At 44.4% G+C, this 13,277-nt stretch overlaps 1 protein-coding gene across 1 annotated transcript in view; it reads left to right on the forward strand.

Annotated features, from left to right (window-relative positions):
- LOC126092674 (uncharacterized) overlaps nt 1-13,277 on the forward strand; it is a 107,957-nt gene that overhangs the window by 13,509 nt on the left and 81,171 nt on the right. Inside the window, exon 2 of the mRNA XM_049908396.1 lies at nt 5,945-6,200. Coding sequence (XP_049764353.1) covers nt 5,945-6,200 — 256 coding nt within the window. The remainder of the gene's footprint in view (nt 1-5,944; nt 6,201-13,277) is intronic.

Below are 13,277 nucleotides of genomic sequence, written 5' to 3' on the forward strand. Positions count from 1 at the left end.
TGGGCATTGAGTCAAACAGAGCTTGGATGGCGTGTACAGGTACAGATGCCCATGCAGCTTCAACACGATACCACAGTTCATCAAGGGTAGTGACTGGAGTATTGTGACGAGCCGGTTGCTCGGCCACCATTGACCAGACGTTTTCAATTGGTGAGAGCTCTAGAGAATGTGCTGGCCAGGGCAGCAGTCGAACATTTTCTGTATCCAGAAAGGTCTGTACGGGACCTGCAACATGCGGTCGTGCATTATGCTCCTGAAATGTAGGGTTTGGGTTTCACAGGGATCGAATGAAGGGCAGAGTCACGGGTCGTAACACATCTGAAATGTAACGTCCGCTGTTCAAAGTGCCGTCAATGCGAAAAGAGGTGACAGAGACGTGTAACCAATGGCACCCCATACCATCACGCCGGGTGATACGCCAGTATGGCGATGACGAATACACACTTCCAATGTGCGTTCACCGCGATGTCGCCAAACACGCATGCTACCATCATGATGCTGTAAACAGAACCTGGATTCATCCGAAAAAATGATGTTATGCTATTCGTGCACCCAGGTTCGTCGTTGAGTACACCATCGCAGGCGCTCCTGCCTGTGATGCAGCGTCAAGGGTAACCGCAGCCATGGTCTCCGAGCTAACAGCAAATGCTGCTGCAAACGTCGAACTGTTTGTGCAGATGGTTGTCGTCTTGCAAACGTCCCCATCTGTTGACTCAGCGATCGAGACGTGGCTGCACGATCTGTTACAGCCATGCGGATAAGATGCCTGTCATCTCGACTGCTAGTGATACGAGGCCGTTGGGATCCAGCACGGCGTTCCGTATTACCCTCCTGAATCCACCAATTCCATATTCTGCTAGTAGTCATTGGATCTCGACCAACGCGAGCAGCAATGTCGCGATACGATAACCCGCAATCAAGATAGGCTACAATCCAACCTTTATCAAAGTCGGAAACGTGATGGTACGCGTTTCCCCTCCTTACACGAGGCATCACAACAACGTTTCACTAGGCAACGCCGGTCAACTGCTGTTTGTGTATGAGAAATCGGTTGGAAACTTTCCTCATGCCAACACGTTGTAGGTGTCGCCACTGGCGCCAACCTTGTATGAATGCTCTGAAAAGCTAATCATTTGCATATCACAGCATCTTCTTCCTGTCGGTTAAATTTCGCGTCTGTAGCACGTCATCTTCGTGGTGTAGTAATTTCAATGGCCAGTAGGGTAGTTTGTGGGAATATTACTCTCTTAAACGAGGATTTTTCTTTCGATATTCATTTGAATTCTGGAATGTCCGGGCTTTAGATTCTTACAATGAAAGCTTCCACGACCGGTTGATTTGTCGCTAGTAAATTTCCAGGTCGTACGGTCGTGGTCCATGGAACTTCCTCATTCCTGATATTTGGTCCACAGTTAAGTTGGACGTCTTCAGAGTGACGCCTTGCTCTGATGAATCTTACCGCGACTATAGAGGGATGTTGTATTACCATTTATTTCACAGAACACAGCGAACCCAGGAACATCGCTGATGTCCAAAGTTTCTATACTATCTAATCAGAAGTATCCGGACACCTCTAAATAAAGCGGAACTGATCACTAGATTCTACGTGAGGTGCACCCGCCAGTGTAAAATGAGGTGAGGAGAACATAGAAGCAGTAGCTACAGAATGAGTCGGTCAGTAGTGTTACGTGACTGCGAACATTGAGTAGTTACTGGATGTCACCTGAGTAACAAATCCATCAGGGAGATTTCAACCCCTTTACAGCTGCTCAAGGGGTTTGTTGGTGATGTTATTGTGAAATGGAGACTTTCATCATTTCTCCTAGAATGCCAACCAAAGGTGGCTCTGTACAAAGGCTGTTTGATTATCACATGGAACCCGAGAGACACAGGCATGACACTTCAACTGGTGGAACGTTAGTCTTTGGCAAGGAATGTCTGAATCGATAGCTGAAGACAAAGTTATTCGCAAGCGCCAGCTGAAGAAGAAAGGCAGTGATACACAGAGAAGTTTTACTGGAAACGCTAAAAAATTAAAAAAAATTTTTTTTATTGAATCATCAGTCTTCTGACTGGTTCGACGCGGACCGGCACGAATTCCTCTCCTGTGCTAACCACGCCATCTCGGAGTAGCACTTGCAACCTCCGTCCTGAATTAGTTGCTTGCTGTATTCCAGTCTCCGTATTCCTCTACGGATTTTACCCCCCACAGCTCCCTCTAATACACTGCAAGTTATTCCGTGATGTCCTAGTAGATGTCCTACCATCCTGTCCCTTCTTCTTGTCAGTGTTTTTCGTGTATTCCTTTCCTCGCCGATTCTCTGAAGAACCTCCTCATTCCTTACCTTATCAGTCCACTTAATCATCAACATTCTTCTGTAACACTACATCTCAAATGCTTTGATTCTCTTCCGTTCCGGTTTTCCCACAGTCCATGTTTCACTACCATATAGTGTTGTGTTCCGAACGTATATTCTCGAAAATTCCTTCCTCAAATTAAGGCCTATGTTTCGTACTAGAAGATTTCTCTTGGTCAAGAATTTCTTTTTGCCAGTGCCAGTCTGCTTGTCGTGTCCTCCTTGCTCCGTCCGTCATGGGTTATTTTGCTGCCCAGATAGCAGTATTCCTTAACTTCATTTACTTCGTGCTCTCGAATCCTGATGTTAAATTTCTGGTTGTTCTTATTTCTATTACTTTTCATTAGTTCCGTTATGAAACGTCCCCTTTGAAGAATTATACAAGACTGAGCTTAAACTGACACACAATATTTTTAGCGCAACGGAATCTGACTTTCAGTAATCCCTACAAAAGAATGGCCCTGACTAACATTAAACTATACCTTTCACAAATCACTTACCTCACAAAAATTTTGGTTACTCAAACTAATGCAATACAGAGAGCGCCACTACTGCCAACTAAATAAAAGATTCAAACTACGGAAGGCACTAACTACTAATAGGTATAGTTAGCAAATGAAAGATTTTAATAGAGAACAAACAATGTATTTACCTCAATAGTGTTCAAAAGTCATAATGTATATAGCAGTTCATGATATCCAGTATTACAAATTTCAAAACTCCGCCATCTCTCTCCCCACATCCACCACTGCTGGCGGCTCACCTCCAACTGCGCAACGCTACGCGCTGTTCACGTCCAGCTGCCCAGCACTACAATGGCAGACAACAATGCAAACTAGCCACAGACTGCACACAGCACAGCCAGTGATTTTCATACAGAGCGCTAGGTGGCGTTACCAATATAAAAACCTAAACAGCCTACTTACACCGTCTTTCTTCGATTTAGTCTCAATCCATATTCCGATTTCATTAGACTATACATTACACTCAGCAGATCCTCTATTTCTTGTTCATTTTTGCTGAGGATAGCAATGTCTTCAGCGAATCTTCTCATTGATATCCTTTCATCCTGAACTTTAATTCCATTCTTGACCTTTCTTTTATTTCCATCGTTACTTCTTCGACGTAATGATTGAAGAGCGAAAGACTACATCGCTGTCTTACACTCTTTTCAATTCGACCACTTCGTTTTTCGTCTTCCAGTCTTGGCTCTTGCACATGTGGTACATTACCGTCTTTCGCTATGGCTTATCTCTATTTTGCTCGGAATTTGGAAGACCTTGCACCATTTTACATTGTCGAACGCCTTTTCCAGGTCGACAAGTACTTTGAACGTGTCTTGATTTTTCTTTAGTCTTGCTTCCCTTATGAACCGCAGCGTCGGAACTGCCAGTCTGGCGCCTTTACAGTTTCTAAAGCCAATCTGATCAACAATCGTCACCGAGCGAGGTGGCGCAGTGGTTAGCACACTGGACTCGCATCCGAGAGGACAACGGTTCAAACCCGCGTCCGGCCATCCGGATTTGGGGTTTCCGTGACTTCCGTAAATCGTTTCAGGCGAAGGCCGGAATGATTCCTTTGAAAAGAGCACGGCCGACTTCTTGCACCATCCTTCCCTAATCCGATGGGACAGATGACCTCGCGGTTTAGTCCCCTCTCTCAAACCAACCAACCAACCAACAATCGTCAGTTTTCTTTTCCATCCTTCTGTCAGCAACTTGGACGCATGAGCTGTTAACCTAAGTATGGGATAATCGTTGCACTTGTCGGCTCTTGCAGTATGGATGATGTTTTTCCGAAAGTCACATGTTATATAAGCAGACTCATTCATTCTACACACCAACGTAAATAGTCGTTCTGTCGCCACTTCCCGAAATGATTTTAAAAATTCTGATGGAATGTTATCTATCTGTTCTAAGGAAAGGCAAACCTACATTTCTAGCATTTGTAGACGTAGAGAAAGATTTTGACAGTGTTGACTGGAACACTCTCTTTCAAATTCTGAAGGTGGCAGGGGTAAAATACAGGGAGCGAAAGGCTATTTACAATTTGTACACAAATCAGATGGCAGTTATAAATGTCGAGCGACATGAAAGGGAAGCAGTTGTTGGGGAGGGAGTGAGACAGGGTTGTAGCCTCTCCCCGATGTTATTCAATCTGTATATTGAGCAAGCAGTAAAGGAAACAAAAGAAAAATTTGGAGTAGGAATTAAAATCCATGGAGAAGAAATAAAAAGTTTGAGGTTCGCCGATGACATTGTACTTCTGTCAGAGACAGCAAAGGACCTGGAAGAGCAGCTGAACGGAATGGACAGTGTCTTGAAAGGAAGATATAAGATGAACATAAACAAAGGCAAAACGAGGATAATGGAATGTAGTCGAAGTAAATCGGGTGATGCTGCGGGAATTAGATTAGGAAATGAGACGCTTAAAATAGTAAACGTGGTTTGCTATTTGGGGAGCAAAATAACTGATGATGGTCGAAGTAGAGAGGATATAAAATGTAGACTGGCAATGGCAAGGAAAGCGTTTCTGAAGAAGAGAAATTTGTTAACAGCGAGTATAGATTTAAGTGTCAGGAAGTCGTTTCTGAAAGTATTTGTGTGGAGTGTAGCCGTGTATGGAAGTGAAACGTGGACGATAAATAATTTGGACAAGAAGAGAATAGAAGCTTTCGAAATGTGGTGCTACAGAAGAATGCTGAAGATTAGATGGGTAGATCACGTAACTAATGAGGAGGTACTGAACAGAATTGGGGAGAAGAGGAGTTTGTGGCACAATTTGAGTAGTAGAAGGGATCGGTTGGTAGGTCATGTTCTGAGGGATCAAGGGATCACCAATATAGTATTGAAGGGCAGCGTGGAGGGTGAAAATAGTAGAGGGAGACCAAGAGATGAATACACTAAACAGATTCAGAAGGATGTAGGTTGCGGTAGGTACTGGGAGATGAAGAACCTTGCACAGGATAGAGCAGCATGGAGAGCTGCATCAAACCAGTCTCTGGACTGAAGACCACAACAACCACTGTCTTATTCGACCTCAAGTCTTCCAAAAGTCTTTTAAATTCTGGTTCTAAAACTAGATCACCTATCTCTTTTCTATCGACTCCTGTCTCTCCTTTGTCATGTCATGATACAAGTCTTCCTTGTCATTTGCAAATGAATAAATAATAATTAACATAGAAGTGTGTCTCTTCGACACCTCACAACGTGTCTCCGAATATGGGCAGTGGCTGCTCGGAAACCAGTTATGTGTTGAATAAAAAATAAATACCAGAAAGTAGCCATGCTGTATTTCGTCGCCATATACGAACTGCTATTCTTGTTTCAATCAATTGGAAGACAAGTCCTTTTTGTGGGATCGTTCCCTAACGCATACATAACGGGCGCAGTGTCGGGGGCGGATGACGTGCAGTGTGTCGGGCCGACGTAAGAGGCGGCGTCTGCGTACGGCTTAGGAAGCCGAGGGGAGGACACACGGCCCTTCCGCAAGAGCGGCAACACCCCCCTCTGCGGGAGAGGGTAGAGGGTAGAGGGTGTGTGACAAGAGGGATGAGGTGCTCGCTCACGTCCCCTCCCCCATCGTAGCCAGCCAGCCGAGCCGGCGCGTCCCTCCGCCCCCGCAGCGGCGCAGCCGAGCGGAGCGCACTCAGGCCTCCGCCGCCTCCCCGCCGCCGCCCCCGCTCCTCCCCCACCCCCTGCCCGCGCCTAGCCCTTCCAAAAAACAGCCGCAGCTCCCACCTACCCACCCCATCGGCGCGCCGGCTGGCGTCAGCGATATTATAACAACCACCCAGCCACCCACGGCCCGGCTAAATGTACTCGCCAATTTACTTTCAGGAGTGTTTGTCCCTCGCTGGCGCCGGCGCCTGCAACTGGCTGCGGCAGAATGGCCTCGCTTTTTCCCCCTCCCTCTCCGCCCGCCCCCACCCCCGGCGACACCTCGCGCCGCAGCCCTCCGCGCCTCCCACCTTCCTCCCCCAGCCCTAGTCGTCCACCTCTTTTCCTCCTTTCAACCCGGCCGAACGCCGGGCGAGCCGTAGGTACAAAATTGGCTGACGATAAATCGAATTCGATCCACACGTTTGCAGCGGGCCGCATTAATTTTATTATAGTGAGGGAGCCGTTGACTTGTTTGCACGTGGGCTTGCGTAACAGCCTTTAGCGTCCGCTAGCGGGGGCCGTGCCACGCCAGCACTTCCCGGTAACTGCCCGACAATTTTTCCGACGCTGGTGCGGCCCACTAACCCCAACCCTCCCCATCATGCCACACGCGGATAGAATACTAGACCGCCCATCTCTCCTTAGCGTATGATCAGGCGATGGTTAATAATTTCAGGCATGGCATCAGCAGCAACTAAAATCAGCCATAGTATAATAGATAAAAGTGAATATTTGTTGCTTCTCCGACAATGAAACTTAAGCTGAGTTTTTGTACGTACGCCCGTGGAGGCTTCTGTGGGGGTAAGAATCACCTACCACCCACCAATAGGGGCGCCATAATTCAATTACCTCTGGAGCAGTTTCAATCAAAGTTTGTATTAAATTACTCAATGTTAGTGTAATTACTTGCCCGGCCGGAGTGGCCGAGCAGTTCTAGGCGCTGCAGTCTGGAACCGCGCGACCGCTACCGTCGCAGGTTCTAATCCTGCCTCGGGCATGGATGTGTGTGATGCCCTTAGGTTAGTTAGATTTAAGTAGTTTTAAGTTCTAGGGGACTGATGACCTCCCATAGTGCTCAGAGCCACTTGAACCATTTTTTTGTAATCACTTGCATATAAATATTGTGGGATAATATAGCGCAGCCGTCCACCGGGGTGTTGTTGGGGGTGACTAGACGTGACATTTAAAAATATATTCGATAACTATCGATATTAGTATAGAATCCATAGTTTTCCGAGTAGCTAGTCTTGTTGGTGACAGTCAAGATTATGTTTCATCCCTAAATTTGGGGACAGAGGGGTGCATATGTCTGTAATGTCTGAAGGAATTTGTTTCAAAATTGGCACGCGTACTACTTGCTCTCTGGGGAAAACCTCTACGTCTGAGGGTGGGAGTGAAAAGGCGTGACATACATGCGTAATTCAGGAATATACGAGGGGTTTTTGAAAAGTTCGTGCAGAAATAAAAACTACTTACGTGTTTGGGGTAAACCTTTTTTATTTTTCGACATCGTCTCCTTTTAGACCTATACACTTCGTCCAACGCTGTTCTAATTTGTTGATCCCTTCCGAATAATAGGAATTATCCAAGTCTGCAAAATAGCTATTAGTTGTTTCAACCACCTCCTCGTTAGAATAAAATTGGGGAACAAATAGTACTCCGAGGGAGCCAAGTCTGGAGAATAGGAGGGATGTGAAACGAGTTGGAATGCTATTTCCAATAATTTTGCGACCACAACTGCTGAGGTGTGTGCTGGTGCACTGTCGTGCTGGAAAAGGACTTTTTTGCGGTCCAATCGCCAGCGTTTTTCGTGCAGCTTGGTTTTAAAACGGTCCAATAACGATGAATAATATGCACCTGTAATAGTTTTACCCTTTTCCAGATAGTCGATGAGGATTATCCCTTTCGAATCCCAAAAGGCAGTCGCCATAACCTTTCCGGCCGAAGGAATGGTCTTCGCCGTTTTTGGTGTAGATTCTCCCTTCGTAACCCACTGTTTAGACTGTTCTTTGGTTTCAGGAGTATAGTAATGTATCCATGTTTTCATGCACAGTGACCAAAAGGACGCTTAAAAGTCCTGCGGATTCTTCCTGAACACTTCACACGTTTCCGTTTATGGTCAATCGTGAGCAATCGCGGAACCCATCTTGCGGAAAGCTTTCTCATGTCCAAATCTTTATGAAAAATATTATGTACCCGTTCATTCGAGATGCCCACAGCACTAGCAATCTCCTCCACCTTAACTCTTCTGTCATCCATCACCATATCATGGATTTTATCAATGATTTATGGAGTCGTAACATCCACAGGGCGTCCAGAACGTTCAGCATCACTTGTGCCCATATGGCCTCTCCGAAAATTTTGAAATCACTTATAAACTGTTCTAATCGAAGGTGCAGAGTCACCGTACTGTTTATCAAGCTTTTCTTTAGTCTCCTGAGGCGTAATGTTTAATCATCACACGAAATTCTTTTTCGTCCATTTTTTGACAATCACTCGACTTCCTTGATTCACACGAACACCAAACACAAATAAATAGACCAATATAGCTGAAACTTGGTGTGCGTTCTTTCCAAAGATGCTACTAACTAAACATGACCTCGATACGCGCCGGTGGTGCCATCTCTCGGACTTTACACGAACTTTTCAAACGCCTCTCTTATATGTACCGTGCGAATAAGGTACCCCTAGGGGTGAAGGTGACGATGAGAAGGGCACATTTAGAAACGAACAAAAACGACCTGTTGGTATTTATTCCCTGCAATTAGTTCATTTGGGATACTTTTAAAGTATGTAGCGCCTTGTCCTGTTACTTACATAGTTAAAAGCATCAACCACGTCTGAGAATGAGGACTGTAGATAGCCAATAATTTTGCATGTATGTTTCGGGGCCAAAGATCATGACACGCGTCTGTCTAGTAGAGTTGCATGGTGTAACCAGCGGGAAATCAGACAGTTGCCAGCGACAGCTCTTTTTCTCGAAACGACAATCTGTTACTTGCAGAATTCCAGCATTCCTCAGATTTCAGATGAAACTGCAGTGAGAAGTTCGCTAAGGATATATTTGAAATATGTAAAATGAATGTTGAATATACGTATGTGCGAAACATATGTGACATGTGTGTATGCGGAAAAACCCATGCTTTCGCATGGTCAGGAGTGGAGCAATTGAAAAATTTATGTGCTTCTACAGATGACGGAAAGGCCAGAAACACTGTCTATTCCAAAGCAGTCAATAAACATTTTCAGCTTTAGCTTATTGCACCAAAAAATCGTTGTCTTTTTTTTAGGTTGTACAGTTAATTGTGTCCGCTGTGTACATGCGTACTCACTTAGAAAGAAAAAGAGGCACTGCAACGCATCCCGAGTACAGCAAGGTTTTGATAAATATCTATTTTCGTCGAGTCGCTGTGGGTTGGAATTCGAAGAAGAGTCTCCTGACCATTCAGAATGGCCCTATTGTTCTATGTTACTGTTCAGCAGTAGGCAATCGTTAGGAAGCTATGAGACGGAAATTTGCCACAGTTTCATAAAATCCTACTTCGTGTATGGCTGCCCCGCCACGCAAAATACTTGGAATTACCAGCGTTTTGGCCGCGTTGCAGTGGTCTGGACGTAGACTATTTTCGCTAGGAATGAGTGCTTCGGGAACTTCAATAAGCAAACGTGGTAATGAAGGGTGTACGCATTCAAGTACCCGAAGTACCCACTCGCAACGTGGTTGCCAAACTCTCTGCGACCATTTCCCCTGAAAGAAATCAGTCGGTAACGCTCTCCCACTGTCCTATGAAGCTTTACGAGTTAAAAAAAAAACTTTCGAATGAAAGAAATTCTGCGGTTGGAAACTCGTGTTACTGCTTTTCGTGTTTGCTAATTGAATTTAGGTTTTTAAATTAGGCGAAACACAATTTCTTTCTTTACATTTCAAATTTTTTATCCAGACGTATTTCAAAACTTACGTGTTCTTCAGTAGCTCTAGTGTTATATCTGTAAATTTTTATACAAACCTATATGTTGGTTGTCTTAGGTCTATGAACTATAGCATGTGCACTTTTAATCAGTAGTGCCGGTTTTTGCATCCTTGGTGATTTATGTTTTAAAAACATTAGGCCATGATCCAAGGCATATTTCACTCTCTCTTTCTCCGTTACAAATACTGTAACAAACGGTGACGCGACTAGAGGTTGCCTGTCGAATGCAGCCATGTCAAACGCAAGACAAGACAAATGTCTGAATACTAGTACTGCTTGCAGCTGCGTGACAGCCATGGCGGAGGATGAGACGAGAGTGCCTTTGTAATTCAGGTGCAAGATGAAACTAAAGAAACACAGTTCTCTGGTCAAAGCTTTGATCTCGTAGCACGAGAATCCAGCACTTCCTTGTTTTGGTAAAGATGCATCGCTCTCACGGATTCGTGGCTGACTGCCTGTGAAATAACAAGAGCGCTTCCTACGAAAGGCGCTCGTTGCAAAACAACTGTCTTTCAACCTGAAGATGTGCAACACTGCCCGATACTAGTCAGTCTGAAATAATAAAAACAACGAACGACAGATGCAAAGCATTTTATACAAATAAGGATCTCACGAATATGACCAGTATCTTGTTGAAAAATAACGTCGCGGAGACCACGACCAATGGCACAGCCACCCGGCTTAACACACCAGAAATCTAATGTCTTATGACCAAATTGTACATGTGGACCAGCTATAATCATGTCGTGTAACCAGTAGCACCCCATGCCACCACCCCATGCATTTAAGACGGTGTTTGCAATATAGAAACGCTTGTTCTCCCCTTAGTTCTCACACGCGGATACGTCCATCATGATGGAGCCGAGTATCACCATATCGACTCGACTCCATATGTAGAATGAGATTTTCACTCTGCAGTGGAGTGCGCTGATATGAAACTTCCTCGCAGATTAAAACTGTGTGCCGGACCGAGGCTCGAACTCGGGACCTTTGCCTTTCGTGGTCAAGTGCTCTACCAACTGAGCTACCCAAGCACGACTCACGCCCCGTCCTCACAGCTTTACGTCCGCCAGTACGCGTCTCCTATCTTCCAAACTTTACAAAAGCTCTCCTGCGAACCTCGCAGAACTAGTACTGCTGGAAGACGATGATCGCAAGTTTGAGTCTCGGTCCGGCACACTGTTTTAATCTGCTAGGAGGAAGTATCATATCAGCGCACACTCCGCTGCAGAGTGAAAATCTCATTCTAAAAACATCACTCAGGCTGTGGCTAAGCCATGTCTCCCCATGTCCTTTCTTCCAGGAGTGCTAGTTCTGCGAGGTTCGCAGGAGAGCTTCTGTGAAGTTTGGAAAGTAAGAGAAGCATTATGTATTTTGTATTTATATGTAATTGTATGGCATATACAAACATCAAAAAAAATTTTGGATCACCACGGTTCCCAGAACTCCTTAAGATTGACGTTGACTGTGTGTATTGTATCACAGACACAGTCCCTTTGAGTGTTCAGACAGGTCACTAAACCCGCCCAAAGATGTAAACAACCATGCATATAAGGGGTCCGACAGCCGATCGGGTCCAGTCATTCCATCAGGAAGGACGTACACGGCTCGTGTTGTCTGTAGGTCAACCATGCCTAGACGGTTTCGGTGTGGCATTATGTGTGGTCGACGTACGCCACTGGTGGTCATGGAAGGCGGTGTAACGGCTGTACGATACGTGAATGTCATCATCCTCTGACCGATAGTGCAACCATATCGGCAGCATATTGGCGAGGCATTCGTCTTCATGGACGACAATTCGCGCCCTCATCGTGCACATCTTGTGAATGATTTCCTTCCGGATAACGACATCGCTCGACTAGAGTGGCCAGCTTGTTCTCCACTCATGAACCCTATCTAACATGCCTGGGATAGATTGAAAAGGGCTGTTTATGGTCGACGTGCCCACCAAACACTCTGAAGGATCTACGCCGAATCGCCGTTGAGGAGTGGGACAATCTGGGCCAACAGTGTCTTGATAAACTTGTGGGTAGTATGCCAGGACGAATACAGGTATACATCAATGCAAGATGACGTGATACTGGGTATTAAAGGTACAGGTGTGTACAGCAATCTGGAACACCACCTCTGAAGGTCTCGCTGTATGGTGGTACAACATGCAATGCGTGGTTTTCATGAGCAATAAAAAGGGCGGAAATGATGATTATGTTGATCTGTATTACAATTTTCTGTACAGATTCCGGAACTCTCGGATCCGAGGTGATGCAAAACTTTTTTTGATGTGTGTATATTAAAGAAATATGTGCCTGTGTCCACCTGAACCTTTGTTGGAGATTCTTGTAAATATTTGAAGGTAAAGATTTTAGAGATTTTTGCTAACAATATTTTTCCTTTATGTATACCATATATACTAAAAAATTTGTCGCTGATGTCTATCGGAACGTTTATTACAGTATCGTGTAAAAATTTGAAGCAAATCGTTCATCAGAACTTTGTGAGATATTTGCTAAAAAGCCCCCCCCCCTCTTTATGTATTACAGATATATTTACGTACAGGAAATGAATATGTAGCCTGTGTTGGCCAGAATGTTTATTGGAGTATCGTATAAAAATTGATGTAAATCGGTTGTGAATTTTTCTAAATTTTTGCTAACAATGTTTACTCTTTACGTGTTATGTATGTATTTATATACCATATACATTAAAGAAATATGTAGCCTAGCCTATGGCCGTCCCAACGTTTATTAGAATATCAAGTGAAAAGGTGAAGTAAATCGACGAAGAACTTTTCGAGAGTTTTTCTAACAATGTTTCCCCTTTATGTATAATAAATATATTTGTATATCATGTGTGGTGAATAAAATATGTAGCCTACGTCTGTCCGAATGACTAGAGTATCGTGCAAAATCTTAAACGTGGGTGCGAAACAGCAACTGTGTAAATCTGAAGAGGTTGAAAAATCAGACAACCAGTTGCAAACAAAGGTTTATTAGCCCTTGATTCAGGTTTCGATCTTTGTGAAAATATCTTCTTCAGAAGTAGTGGGCTCTAACAATGTATACAACCAGTTACAAAATTATTTTTACAAATGATCATGATAAAATATTAATAGAAAAATATTTGTGAGGTAAGCGTACTCACCTGTTACATTACGTGATGGTACATTAGATTAGATCGAGCTGGGCGGCAAAAAACTGACGTAAATCGGTAAAGAGTTTTTGCGATATTATGCTAAAAGAATATATAGCCTGTGTCCGTCCGAATGTTTGCTAGAGTATTGTGTAAAA

Source organism: Schistocerca cancellata, chromosome 7, assembly GCF_023864275.1.
Source record: "Schistocerca cancellata isolate TAMUIC-IGC-003103 chromosome 7, iqSchCanc2.1, whole genome shotgun sequence".
Classification (NCBI taxonomy): Eukaryota; Metazoa; Arthropoda; class Insecta; order Orthoptera; family Acrididae; genus Schistocerca; species Schistocerca cancellata.